This window comes from Leucopleurus acutus (genome assembly GCF_964270905.1).
Source record: "Leucopleurus acutus genome assembly, chromosome: 13".
Classification (NCBI taxonomy): Eukaryota; Metazoa; Chordata; class Mammalia; order Artiodactyla; family Delphinidae; genus Leucopleurus; species Leucopleurus acutus.
In genome coordinates this window covers 27,166,864-27,181,560 of record NC_139155.1, presented here as the reverse complement: position 1 = coordinate 27,181,560, position 14,697 = coordinate 27,166,864, and the positions used below count along the sequence as shown (strand labels likewise).

General features: G+C 34.7%; 1 protein-coding gene across 5 annotated transcripts in view; it reads right to left on the bottom strand.

The window, feature by feature from the left end:
* The window catches only part of PIAS2 (protein inhibitor of activated STAT 2), a 94,943-nt gene that overhangs the window by 66,767 nt on the left and 13,479 nt on the right, over nucleotides 1–14,697 (bottom strand). For all 5 annotated transcript variants that reach the window (XM_082852698.1, XM_082852695.1, XM_082852696.1 and 2 more), the window contains exon 2: nucleotides 3,584–4,058. In XM_082852698.1, the coding sequence (XP_082708824.1) occupies nucleotides 3,584–4,058 (475 nt within the window). The remainder of the gene's footprint in view (nucleotides 1–3,583; nucleotides 4,059–14,697) is intronic.

Here is a 14,697-nt window from a genome sequence, read left to right as displayed (position 1 = left end):
CTTTTTGTTATACTTCTATGTTTGAATTTTCAATTACTAGCATAAATTACTTTTGTAATCTGAAAAGCACAATGAAGAAATTTTAAGGAATCAAAGACTCATAATACTTTGAAGGTATTTCACAAAATACCAAACAGCTAGACATATCGACATGTAGATGTTTGTAAACAGAGTGAACAAAAAGAGCTAGCCACAGAAGAATATATACACAGTATACCATCATATAAATTTCAAAAGCAATCCAATTAAACATTACATTTTTTTATACACATATGGTAAAACAAGCAAAAGAGAGAAACACAAAATCCAGAATAGTGATTTAACTCAAAAAGGAAAAGGCAAGGAAATGGCTTCAAAGATACTGGCAATGTTCCTTTCTTAAAAACTGTGCAGTGGTTTCACAGGTGTTCATTCATGGATATTCTTTATAACAATGTTTTTTTATGTATTCTTTTGTACAGACTGAATACAGACAAACTTTTTAAAGAGAAAGGATTTCATCACCACAAGAAATTATCTTAAAAAAAGAAGAGAAGAAAGAAAACAGAAAATTGAAAAAAAAGACAAAAATACTGCCTGTGAGAGCAAATTAGAATAGCTATTTAAGGGAAGAGAAGAGAGATTTTGTTAGCCTGTTTTCAGATTAGGGGATTATGCATCTGTTACAGTAAAACCTCAGCTATAGAGAACCTCACTTAGTATTACTGTGTACACTCATGCTTTCTAGATGCCACAGATTGTCATTTTAAATGCTAAAATAATTTTATTTAAACAATTTTAATAAAGCCAAACTGCAAAACTATGTAATAATGTATCTTCTTAAATAGAATATACTCGTCGTGGTTGTTTGGGGGTTTTATTTGGCATCAATACATGCATCTTGCTGTAACAGCGATTCCCTCAATACTAAAGGACTATTGGTTTCAATATTCCCAAGAGGTTTTGGAACGACATTTTTTGACTTTTTGTTTGTTTTTTTTCTACCAGGGCTCTTTCAATCTTTCCCATGTTGTTAATTAATTCCTGCTCAACAGTATGTTGATGGCTTAGAAATCATCTAATCAACTACATATTAAATCGTGGGCCACTGACTGGCCCACGGATGTAAAGAATATGTGCTTTGAAATACGGATTTGTTCTCTCTTTCAATTCCTGAGGCTAATTTAATTCTCAGTTCCCAAATGTAAATAGGTTTCTCCATAACAGTGTTCCAGATAAATGGATTTACCCCAAATTTTAATTTTTACAAGTATTTTCAACATTATATAACCAAATCATTAAAACTTAAGGCAATTTCTAAATGTCACTGCATTGCTTTAGACATCATGACACTAAATATTTTCATATGAAGGTTGTTACTGGAAATGATTAAATTTTTCCACTTTTATTTGGCAGATTATATGGTATTACGCCGATTTTTTAACTTTCTACTTCAAAGTCTAAAACAGCCTTTTTTAGATCACTGTTTTATCAATCTGAAATAATAAGACTATATACATTAAGAAAATTCTTTTTTTTTTCTTTTTGGGGAAGGCAGGATAAGGAAATGTTTAAGCCTTGTTATAAACAAAATCTGTTTATAAAGTTTATAAAAGCAATGATAGGCAGAACTCCTGAAAAATACATGAGTCAACAATTTTTTAGCTCAGGAGCAAAAAGTTACTTTATAAGCTCTGAGGTTTTATGGATTTCTTACATTCTAATGTAAGCTGTGAGCAAAAGGCAGGTTTTCTTCTTACCCACTCTTCAACAAAAAATGCCTCTGGCGTTATTTTATCTAAGCCACATGAGATACAAAAATTTTATTTTAGTAAATTTATAAAAAGCCTATTACCTTCCTTTAATTGAGGTTAATGAAAGAGAAACTCTATGAAGAATACAGAAAAGTAAGAAAATTCCTATTTCTGTTTCTGAACAAAGGAAAGTATGGAAAGCAAGGCACAAAGCCTCTTAAGAGCTCACTGCTTGGCACACCGCTGACACTAGGAGCAGAGAAGACATGCTGCTGCATCTTCTCTCCATCTCCAGTCATCTTCCTTCCAGGCATTCGATCTGGTTCTGAAACACCTTCCCCTGTAACCAGAACCCCACATGGCCTCTTATGCTCAGTCCTGCCTTAGCCATATTCCTGAGGAGTTCCATGAGGTAGGGTCACCTAAGCACATTACTCGTCTGACTCTTTCTCTAAACACGAAGAAATAAATTTGCAATAACTCCTAAGAAACATGTGAATGAGCCATGACACTGTATGTACATTGGTATGAACCAAAAACCATGAAAAAAGGAGGAACAAAAAAATAAATTATGGAAACATTTTAAGCAGGTAAATGAACCTGGTTAAAAAAAAAGTTAAAAATGAAAGTAAAATCATAAAAGAAACACAGCTGGGTAATAAACATTTTAAATGTTTGTTCCTGTTATTAATTTTAAAAATGAAAAATCTAAACAAGATACAAGTTTCCATCTACCGAAATTGCAAAGATCAATAAAGGCAGGAAGTAAAAAGTGCAACGAGAGACATTCTCGCACTTTGTGGAATTTAAACTGGCACAGCTATTCTGGAAACTAATTTAGTGATATGTTATCAAGAGTCCTTACTCTTTGATGCAATAATTCTACTCAAAGGACTTTGCACAAATGCGAACACACACAGAATCCTTATTTCAGAATGAATGTAATGAAGGAATAAAATGCATTACTCTACCTCCCTGGCTCAGTTTTGTTAAACAAAAACAAAGCAAGGAGAAAGGGCCTGGGAAAAGCACAGCCACCTTGGCCTGCCACCATCAGGCCATACTGACCCCATTAACCAGCCCTGCCCCTCAAAATTTCCTTCTAGTTCAACCAAGATGTACAAGTATAGTCCTATACAAAACTAAAAAAGCACATTGATATATTTAAGAGAGTTTTCAAATGACTTGAGACAAAAAGGGTTCTTCCTAGGATGGAAAGGAAAATGACCTCCCGGACTAAGCATGAAATGCTAATTTCCCCAACAATTTATTTTATCAATAAATTCAAATACCTCTGTAAATAATTTCATTAGCCAGTAAGAAAACATGCCATTACAGCACAGAAGTCATAAACCTAGGTATAAATTTGTTAAAGTCACGTGTATCAACGTTTAATAATATAAAATTTGCTACATTTTCTAAGCAGTCAACGGTTATTAAACAAAAAGCTAAAAAACGTGTGTCAAACTCTGCCATGTTAGGAAAAAATTAAGTATAAAAGATTTATTCCTTAGGAAAACAGTTTAAAAAGCTATGTTAAACAGAAACTAAGTCTCTTTGTAAAAGCATCAAAAGGTGGAACCACAGCAATAAATAAGATTTGTGTCTTTTCATATACACACAGAAGCAATTTGAGTTCTAAGCTATAAGAAGAAAGTTTGACGAATGAAGAGTTTTATATTAGATTTCTGTCATGGTTGCCAATATTTCTTTTTATTTGTACATTTAAACATTTGGTATTTTAATGCCTCAGTTTTATAATACTAACAGCCAATCATTAATTAACAGTTGAAGGCCTCTGGCTTTACTTACTCTCTTGTCCAGAAGAAACAGATTTCTCTAACACTTACCTAAACTCGTGGGCTTGATGAGAACATCAAGGACATCATAAAAGGGTAAGTTTTTTAACTGCACATCAGGATGAACAGGAGGGATTGGGGGAGATGGCTGCTGCATCTCAAACGTGGGTTTAGTATCTTGAAGCAGCACAGAACCAACAGGAGAGGACGGCGAGTGAGGTGTAACTGAAGTGGAAGGCAACGAGTGGATTCCAGCCACAGCCAAGTCAGGTTCTACAGGTGAGGAGCTACCATCCAAACTGAAAACCGATGATTTGATTGTGGATAAATCAGAAAGGCCTTCAAGAGTCCGTGGGTATCGGCGTCTATACAATTCTCGGATTTTAATCTGAACCGCAGGGCTGCAGCCGCTCTTCAATAAATGCAACGCCCTCATCAGGAGGTCATGCTTGCGTCCACTTTTATTCCTTCCGGCAAAGCCTAGTAACACTTGTAGTTCAGAAACCCTAAAACTAGAAACCATATTCTAAAAGGAAAGAAAAAAAAGGGATATAAGCCAATAGTCAGCCTCAAGCATATAAAAATCCTATCTAAAATCTACTGTAAAATCTGATTTTTCTAGCATTCTATCAACTGGCATGTGCTAGTAACCAGCTTTTTCACATATCACTTAGAATTGTTATTGTTTCTATAGCCACCACCCCTCCCCCACCAATTACAGTCAAGTTATAGTGTTAATTATGCTTTGCTGTACTCAATTTTGGTAATCTATGGTCTATTGGTTTCTGCTAACCACTTCATTATCTGATTATGCCCAAGTGTAAACCCGTATTTGCTTTATCACTATGAAATCTAAACCAATGAAAATGTTCCTCTTCAAAACTAAGCCCTACCAATACACAATGTAATGTCTGTTATAGTATTATCACCAATTAACCAAAAAAATTTAGGTTTCTGCAACAACGTACCTGTAAAACTTCTGAGGTTAAGCAAGAAATCTACAAAATCAAGACAGAACTGTAATACAAAATCCAATGAATTTTTTCACCCCAGCTCAAATATTAAGGAACATACAACATAAGAAAATAATATTTTTAAATATTAAAGCTAAAAACCACATACATCTTATTTAGCAGTCAAACTTCTAAAATGATTGAAGTTCTCAGCTAAGTATCCAATGTGAAAAATAGCTTTGAAGAGTAAGGATATGAGTGGTCATAAATCTTAAAAGGCAAGATACCCTCCTTGCCACTCTACCTACTTGTTCTTGGGTGTAAAATGAAGATTACAAGTAGTTCCTGTTTCACAGGAACCATCTATTTAATTCAACAAAACCTAGTAAATTCTAAGCACTTACTGCCTCATAAATCCACCTACTTAAGTCATTTTCAGCCAATTCTGAACTCAGAGGTAAACCACACTTGGGTCAGATTTATCTGTACCACACATGCACCATCTGGCCAGAAAGAGGAGTAAGACCTGGAGCTGAGCAAAAGCCCTTTCAGAAACCAACCTTAAGGAAACTTTCCCCAGCCCTCCTCCTCAGTGCTGCACACTCTACAGCTGCCTGGGATTCCTTCTCAACCTGGTGAGTATGCAGTGGCCACACCTACAGTTGGCAGTGATTCATAATTCCTCCGTTCTGCACTTTTAAGTCTCACTGACAGCCCAGGAACAACTGCTATAACTCTGGTTTTAATTGTTGGCAATACTTGATAGTTTTCCAAAATGCAAACAAATTTAAATATATCAAAGTAATCTGCATGTACATGCTGTATCATAATTCTACTTCATATATTGTCTCCAAATTTCATATTGTACAAGTCAGAGAATACTAAGTTGTAATCCTAGCAACCATTTTATACTCTTGATCAGTGCTGTCCAATAGAAATAGGAACCACATATATAATTCTAAATTTTCTAGTAGCCACATTAAAATAAATTTTAAATTAACTTTGATAATATGCTTTATTTAACCCAATACATCAAAAAGTATTATTTCAGGATGAAAACAGTTTTTGTGGTTTAAAAATAGTCATTTTTTGGGCTTCCCTTGGTGGCGCAGCGGTTGAGAATCCGCCTGCCGATGCAGGGGACACGGGTTTGTGCCCCGGTCCGGGAAGATCCCACATGCCACGGAGCGGCTGGGCCCGTGAGCCATGGCCGTTGAGCCTGCGCGTCCGGAGCCTGTGCTCCGCAACGGGAGAGGCCACAGCAGTGAGAGGCCCACGTACCGCAAAAAAAAAAAAAAGTCATTTTTAAGTGTCAATGAGATCTTTTTCATACTAGGTCTTCAATATCCAGTGTGTATTTCACACTTGGAGCACATCTCAATTCGGACTAACACCAGTTCAAGTGCTTAGGGAGCCACATGTGGCTAGTAGCTACCACACTGGACAGTACGGCTCTAAATCATACTCTAATAGCAACATATATCACAAATACCATGATCGTTATACTTTAACTCGCGTCATTTCCCCCATGTGTAAAAGGAAGACTTTATTTATCTTACCCCTTATGCTATGAACAACAAAGATGGAAAACAAGAAAAATTCTGGCCTATCTCATGGCACACCAGTAACAGTCAAGGTTTCATGCATAATAAGGACTACGATAGCTTTTGGAAGTTTCCTCCCAAGCAAGAAATGCAATGCATCTTTCCCAAAGTCCTCAATCCTAAAAAAATACTTCAATTGAAATCTGCTTATATTACGGTAGCATAAATAACATTAAATCATGGAGAACGCTAACAACGCTAATAACAATCACGCTATCTGTGATTCTTTCTAAAGAAATCAAACTAACTCAGAATACATTGCTTCTCTCCTTGTACTTATTTTCAGGTATTCTTCACTTTAAGGAAACTTGTTTTACAGAAATGACAAAATAGAGTACAAGGCACCCTAAAGCTTGACTCTCAAAAAGGAATTTCTGGGAGGTCGCATAATACTTATTTCCAATGGTAACTTTATTTGGCAAAGAATGCTGAAGTAATTGGTCTAATAGCTATTGTAAACATACAAATGAAAAGGAAGAAAGAGAAAGGCTTTCGACTATGAATGCAGAATCACAGCATTCTGAAGCAAAACAGAAATCCCCCAGTTTAGGGAAGGGCAAAGGAAACAACAGGAGACAGGACAGTCTTTGCACTGCAAAATGTTGCCAAAATAAAGTATTGCCAGGCACTTGCTCAAAGATGATGGTGTTGAGAGTCAATGGTACCCTGTGGAAAGCTTCACACCAGCAATCACTAGTTGAAGGTCAAGTCCTGGCATCAAGACTTAGGACTTTGGCCAAGTCACATTATCTTTCTGGTCATCCATTTCTATTTTAAAACAACAACAACAAAAAACCTCTCCTTTATTTAGCATTCACTACTAAGATATTCTCTAAGGAGATTACTAAATCAAATTCTATGAATATGTTTTTCTTGGCAAACTTTGCTGGATCCCACTTCTTCTTAAAGTGATGCCTTTTTTTTTTTTTTAACTCTGTCTTCAACCAATTTCAGCAGCCACCAGCTGAGGTGAGCCTGCTATGAATACTACCAAGAATGGATTTCAACTGTTACTTTCCACCAATCTCTGATGTCTACATTTCTAGTCTAATTTTTTTCAAGTGGATTTTACCAGTTCATCCTACTGCCTCCCAAAGTCTGCCCTCTAATACTTCAGTTACAATTGCTATGTGCTCTATACAGAGAAATTTCTCAATAAATATTTGCTGACTAACTTTAAGGAAATTCAAGAACTACAGAGAACTATGTTGGCATAACTGATTTTTAAAAAGATACATAAGCAATCTGATTTCTAAAGAAAAGCTAAATAAATTAAGACTAGAAATTTAAATCAATCTTTTTCTTTGTCAAATTTAAGTAACACAAAATTATTAAAAAATTTTAAAGCTGGGACTTTATATAACTGAAACATTACATATAGGAGTGAAGGCCACTTGAAGGTGCTATAAAATTGTCAAAAATAGCACAGAATTTGGGGAAGCTCTAGTGGGTCAGCTAATGCATATATATGGAATCTTAAAAAGAAAAAGGTACTGATGAACCTAGTTGCAGGGCAGGAAGAAAGATGTAGACAGAGAATGGACTTGAAGACACAGGGTGGGAGGGGGAAGCTGGGGCAAAGTGAGAGTAGCATCGACATATATACACTACTGAATGCAAAGTAATTAGCTAGTGGGAAGCAGCAGCATAGCACAGGGAGATCAGCTTGATGCTTTGTGATAACCTAGAGGGGTGGGATAGGGAGGGTGGGAGGGAGGCTCAAGAGGGAGGGGATATGGAGACATATGTATGCATGTGGCTGATTCACTTCGGTGTACAACAGAAAGTAACAGTATTTATACTGCGAAGCAATTATACTCCAATAAAGATCTATCAAAAAAAAAGTCATGGTAAAGAACAATACAGCTTTGTAAATCCTCCATCTGCTATGATGTATAATATGGGGAAGGGAGAGGAGCTGCTGACGGAAACTGACAATCACATTATTAATATCGCCCATCCCAACTATAATATTAAAACAATCTACACCTTCACTTATAAATAAGAATGGATTAAAAAAAAATCAGGTACATAATCAATACATCAAAGGCATGTTTGAGCTGATGCCATAAGAAAAACTATGTGGCCAGTTAGAAAGATACTGCAATTCCAGAAGTCACAGGAGGCCCCAGTTCCTGGCCCTGTACTCCTGTGAAATCATGTAGTCCCTATAATTAAATCCCTTTTTACTTGAGATACTTGATGTGGATCTCTTCCTCACAATGCACTGATAAAAATAACTACTCAGCTAAAAAAAATCAAAACTGGAAATCATCTATTAAAAGAAACAATAAAAAAGACACATTTTAAAAACCTATAAAATTAGCCAAAGCTTGGGAGACCATCTCCCTAAATGCTTCCATTTTATACAAGATTTAAAATAAATTGAGTAGTCAATTCGAGAAGCAAAAAAGTAACAACAGGGCTTCCCTGGTGGCGCAGTGGTTGAGAGTCCGCCTGCCGATGCAGGGGACACGGGTTCGTGCCCCGTTCCGGGAGGATCCCACATGCCGCGGAGCAGCTGGGCCCGTGAGCCATGGCCGCTGAGCCTACGCGTCCGGAGCCTGTGCTCCGCAACGGGAGAGGCCACAACAGTGAGAGGCCCGCATACCGCAAAACAAAACAAAACAAAAAAAACTGCCTATGAAAAAAGTAACAACAAACACACACCCTCAAAAAGAGTGAAGAATTAAAGGATAAAAGCAAGAAAACATGACTTAGAAAGCAAAATGCAAGAAGCCTGTAAAGTCAGGCCAAAAAAGGGAAAGAAAATGAATATGGTCCTGAGAATGAGAAAAGAAACATAAAGACCACAAATACTAAGCAAATTTCTTTAAACAAAGAGAACAGCACATGCTGTTATATTCTAATAACTTAAAGATATAGATGTAAGTTATTTCCTAGAAAAATATAAATTACTCAATCTGATTCAAGAAGAAGTATATTATCTTTGTCCCCCTCCACTTCCAAAAGTATCTGTCCAGACAAGATAGCTTAGTAAATAAATTCTACTAACTCTTCAAGGAAAAGATGGAATTCTGTTCCTTAAACTGTTCAAAAGCATAAGAGTCAGAAAATCAAATACAAGATAGAAGACAAACATGGAAAAAATGGTTGAACACAAAACACAAGTTTTTAAAATATGCAAATTATTGTTTTTTCAAACTTCAGCAGGAGAATCCACTCATTCAACCATAAGTTTAGGCAAAAGCCTGACAAAACACCTAGTATACCACCTATTCTTTCTCATTTCCCAAGACAGATGATAATGAGTCTTTTTGTAACACATCAATGTTTCCTATGAGTACAGACACAAAAGCTCTCAAAGTACCCAAATAAAGTTTAATCTACGAAAATAAAAATGGTTTAACATAAATTTAGTAAATTACTTGGTTAAGATGATTTCGGTCCTTATATTCACACACTGAAATACTTATGAATAAAACTTACATAAAATATATGGAATTTCCTCTAAAATCATTTGTGGGGAGTGAGGACATACATGAAAAAAGACCAGAGGTGATAACTGCTGGGTATTGGGTACACGGGGAATTCTCTACCTTTGTAAGTTAGAATGCTTCCATAGTAAAAAGTTTGCTTGAATGGGAAACTGGTTGTGGGGTATATGGCACTGTACTATCTTCCCAACTTTACTATTAATCTGAAAGTATTTTAGATTTAATTAAACAAAATTTGTCAGTTTGTTTAAAGCTAGGATAAAAAGATTGTGGTCTAAATACCATTTCCCACAAAAAGAACCCAGGTTCCCTGAGAAACTGGCAAGTCTGGGGTAGAAAAGGCACAAGATAAGCCTACAACATCCTATCCAGAAAGCAAAGAAATTATCAAAGACTACTGGAATCTTGTCAGAAGGACACAGAAAACAACCCAGTAGCCCAAGACAAGCCAATGTGAGCAGCAAAAAGACTAATAACTGCATCAGAGTCAAACACATCAAATATATTAAATATCATTTGCACATGATACTTAAAAAAACAACTCACTGATCTCCTTTAGAAAATATTGGGAAACCAACTCATTAGTATTCTGAAAATTGATAAAGAATGAAAACAATACAAAAAGATTTACTGGTTCACAAAAAAGCCATATGATTATGTGGATAAATGCTAGAAAAGCATTTGATAATATCCATTCCTGACAAAGCCTCTCAATGAACAGGAATAGAAAGAAACTCTTAATATGATAAAGGATACCTATCAGAAATCAATAACAAATATACTTAAAGATGAAACACTGGATCATAAAGACCTATGAAATACACATTATATTGTGTCATTTAAAAGAATTCCAAAGAACCTAGACAGTAAAAATCTTAAAAGTAACATTAACAATTTACAAATGATAGAACTTTTTATATTGGAAATAAAAGAAAATCCACTGAAAAATCAGACCCAATAATAATCAGTCAACAAAACTTTTTGAATTTTATGTACATCAAATAGGTTTTCAAATGACTTATCAGGGAAAACAGTATTTTTTAAAATGAATCTAGGTAACATAAGGATATGAAATGCAAAGTTATAAATTTAAAAATTTTTCAAGACCTACATTAAAAAAAACTGATAGTACATTTATTAAAAAACCTTGAATAAATTAAGGAATATATTATGTTACTAGGCAAAAGTAGTAAATGCTGAAAAGATGTCAATTCTACCCAACTTAAGTTATAAATATAATAAAATTCCAGTGAATTTTGACAGATCAAACTTACAACAAAGAATTAAATAAAATACATAATATGACATGTGGTGATGAACACAATGGACAAAAATAAAGATGGAAAAAGAAATGAAGTGAAGACGTAGAGGATTTGCAATTTTAAAGAAAGTAGAGCTCCCTGAGAAGGTAACTGAGTAAGTAACTGAAAAAGTAATAAAGCATCCAAATGGATATCAGAGAAAAAGCATTCCAAGGCACAGGACACAGCAGGTGCAAAAATCCTGAAGAGGAAAGCACACCTAACACATTGAAGGGAAAGTAAAAGCCCATCACTGTTGAACCAGAGTAATCTAAAGGAATGAGTATTCAGTTAGCAGAATGATGAGCAAAGAAAATGACAAACGTGGGGAGGGAGATAGTTAACTGGATAAAATTATAATATCAAATTTGTGAGGCTAAGAAAAGATAGAACAAAAGTGCTGGGCAAAATGGCACGCATGAAGAGTGGTAAGCAGTTTAAAGTGTTCTACAGGCAAGGAAGGAAAAGAAAGTAATTTTAGATATACATACATATATTAAAGTTTCAAGAGAAAATTCAAGAAAACTTCAAGAGTCTGTGAGAAGGCAAAAAAAAAAGTACTAATTTCACAACTAGTAAAATGGGGAAAACATGAAAAAGAGGGAAGGAAAATGAACAACCCAAAAGACAGCAAGAAAACAGATAGGGAGACAAAACCCAGCAAAAGCAAGATGCTCAAAATGAAGGGGTAGAAATAAATGCAAATATGTCAATAATTCCAACCAAAAAAATGAAATAAACTTCCCAATTAAAATAGCAAGATTAGGGGATATCATTACAGAAACCACAGCATCAAAAAGATAATATGGGAATACTAAGAACAACTCTCCACACATGAATTTGGCAACTTGGTTGAAATGGATCGATTCCTTGAAAAACACAAACCACCAAAACTTACTCAATATGAAACTGATAATTTGAATACCCATCTCTAGCTATTCAGGAAATTTAATCTTAATTTTAAAACTCCAAACAAAAAGAAATTACCACACACCCAGATCATTTTATTGGAGAATTCTACCCAACATTTAAATAAGAATTAACACCAATTCTACATAATTTCTTCTGGAAAATAGAATATGAGAGAAGACTTCCAAATTCATTTTATGACGCTAGTATTATCCTGATACCAAAACCAAACAAAGACAGTTCAAAAAATAAAACTACAAACCAACATCCTTCACGAATACAGATGCTAAAATATTTAAAGTATTAGCAAATAGAATTCAGCAATATATAAAAAGAATTAACACCAAGACCAAACGAAGCATCTATTCCAGGGATACAAGGTTGGGTCAATGTTTGAAATCAATGAAGTACACTATATTAACAACTAAAAAAGAAAATCACATGATTATATATACATAATCTTTTATATATACAGCAATGAAGAAAAAAGCATTTGACAAATTCAATGCCCACTCATGATAAAAATTCTCAGAAAAATAGGAATAGAGGAGAACCTCCTGAACTTGACAGAAAGCACCTACCAAAAAATCTAGAGTTAACATACTTAATGGTGAAAGAATGAATACTTCCCCCTAAGATTGGGAATGAGGCAAGGATGTGCTGGAAGTTCTAGCTAGTGGAATAAGACAACAAAAAGAAAAGACAGAGGGGTTGAAAAGAAAAAAATAAAACCGCCTGTATTTGCAGATCCCAAGGAATCTGCAAAGCAACTACCAGAACGAATAACTGATTCACCAAGGTGGCAGGATACAAAACCAACACACAAGTACCAATCACATCTCTATATACTAAAAAGAACATGTGAAAACAAGTTAAAAACACAATACTATTTATAATCACTCCTAGGAAAATGAAAATACATATGTTTAAAAATATAACAAAACATATACAGGACTTGTTTGCTGAAAACTACAAACACAAATGAAAGAAGCCTAAAAAGATCTAAATAAATGGATTCTTTGTGGATTGGAAGACTCAACAAAGTAACAATATCAGTTTTCCCTACATTGATACAGATTTGACACAATTCCTACCCAAATCTCACCAAGACTTTTTATGGATATAGATGAAATTATTCTAAAATTTACATGGAAAGGTAAAGGAACTAGAAGAGTTAAAACAATTTGGAAAAAGCATAGAGAGAGAGGAATCTGTCTATCCTATTTCACAACTTAGCTCAGTAATTAAGACTGTATGTAGTATTAGTAGAGGGATAGACATAAAGGTCAGTGGAACACAACAGAGAACCCAGAAATAGACCTACACAAATACACCCAAATAGTTTTTGGTGAAGGTGCAAAAGTAACTTAATGAAGGAAAGACAGCCTTTCAACAAATGGTGCTGGAGCAACTGCGCATCCATAGACCAAAAAACGAATTTCCACCTAAGTCTCACATTTTATATAAAAAATAACTCCAAATGGATCACACGCTTAAATGTTAGAATAAAGCTGTAAAACTTAGGGGAAAAAACACAGAAGAAAATATTCAAGATCTAGGGCTAAGCATAGAGTTTGTATACTTGACACTCAGAGCAAGATTCACAAAAGGCATAACAATAATATACTGAACTTCACCAAAATTAAAAACTTGTGCCCTTGCAAGACCCTGCTAAAAGGATGAAAAGACAATCCAACAAAGGACTAGTATCTAGAATATATTTAGAACTCTCAAAACTCAACAGGAAAAAAATAATCCAATTAGAAAAAAGGACAAAAGACATGAAGCGACATTTCATCAATGGGGATACACAGATGAAAAATAAGCAAAGGAAAATATGTTCAGTATCATTAGCCATTAGGGGAGTGCAATAAAACCTTACTAAGTTATCACTAGGTACATACCAGAATGGCTAAAATCAAAAACAGTGGTAACACCAAATGCTGGCAAGGATGCAGAAAAACTGGATCACTCCATACATTGCTGGTAGGGATGTAAAATGGTACAGCCACTCTGGAAAACAGTTTGGCAAGTTCTTAAAAAACTATATGCACAATAATCATACAACCCAGCAACTGCACTCCTGGCATTTATCCCAGAGAAATGAAAACTTATGTCAAAAAAAAAAAAACCCTATGCACAAATCTTCATAGCACTTTTATTCATAATAGCCAAAAACTGTAAACAACTCAGATGTCTTTCAACAGGTATATGGTTAAACAAATCCATACCATGGACTACTACTCGCAGTAAAAAAGGATGACCTACCAATACATTTAACAACATGGATGAATTTCTAGAGAACTATGCTGAGTGAAAAAAACTGAACCCAAATGGTGACAAACTGTATGAGCCCATTTATATAACATTCTTAAAATGACAAAATCATAGAAATGAAGAACAAATGAGTGGGTCCCAGAGATTAAGGGGATGGAAAGGAAATGCGTGTGGCTATAAAAATAATATGAGGGGTCCTTGTGGTGATGGAAATGGTCTGTATATTGTGTCAGTATCAATACCCTGGTTGTGATATTGTACTACAGTTTTGCAAGACATCACCAATGGGGGAAACTGGGTAAAGAGTACACAGATGTCTCTGTATTACTTCTTAAAACTGTCAGTGAATTGACAATTATTTTAATAAAAAGTTTAATTTAAAATTACAAAGACCAACACTATTACAGCAGATTAATTTTTTAATTCAATAGCATGACATTCACAAGAGATTAAAATAAAAGAACACAAAAATGTAGGGGAAGGGGGAATTTTAAAAATCAGGCAAAACTAGCTGACCAAAAATAATAATAATAATAGGTATGTTAATATCAAACAGTAATATGTAATACAAAAAGCATTACTAGACATAAGGAGTCACTACACAGAGTAAAAGTTTCAATTCAACAGCAATATATGATAAATTTTCATGTACTAATAACAATT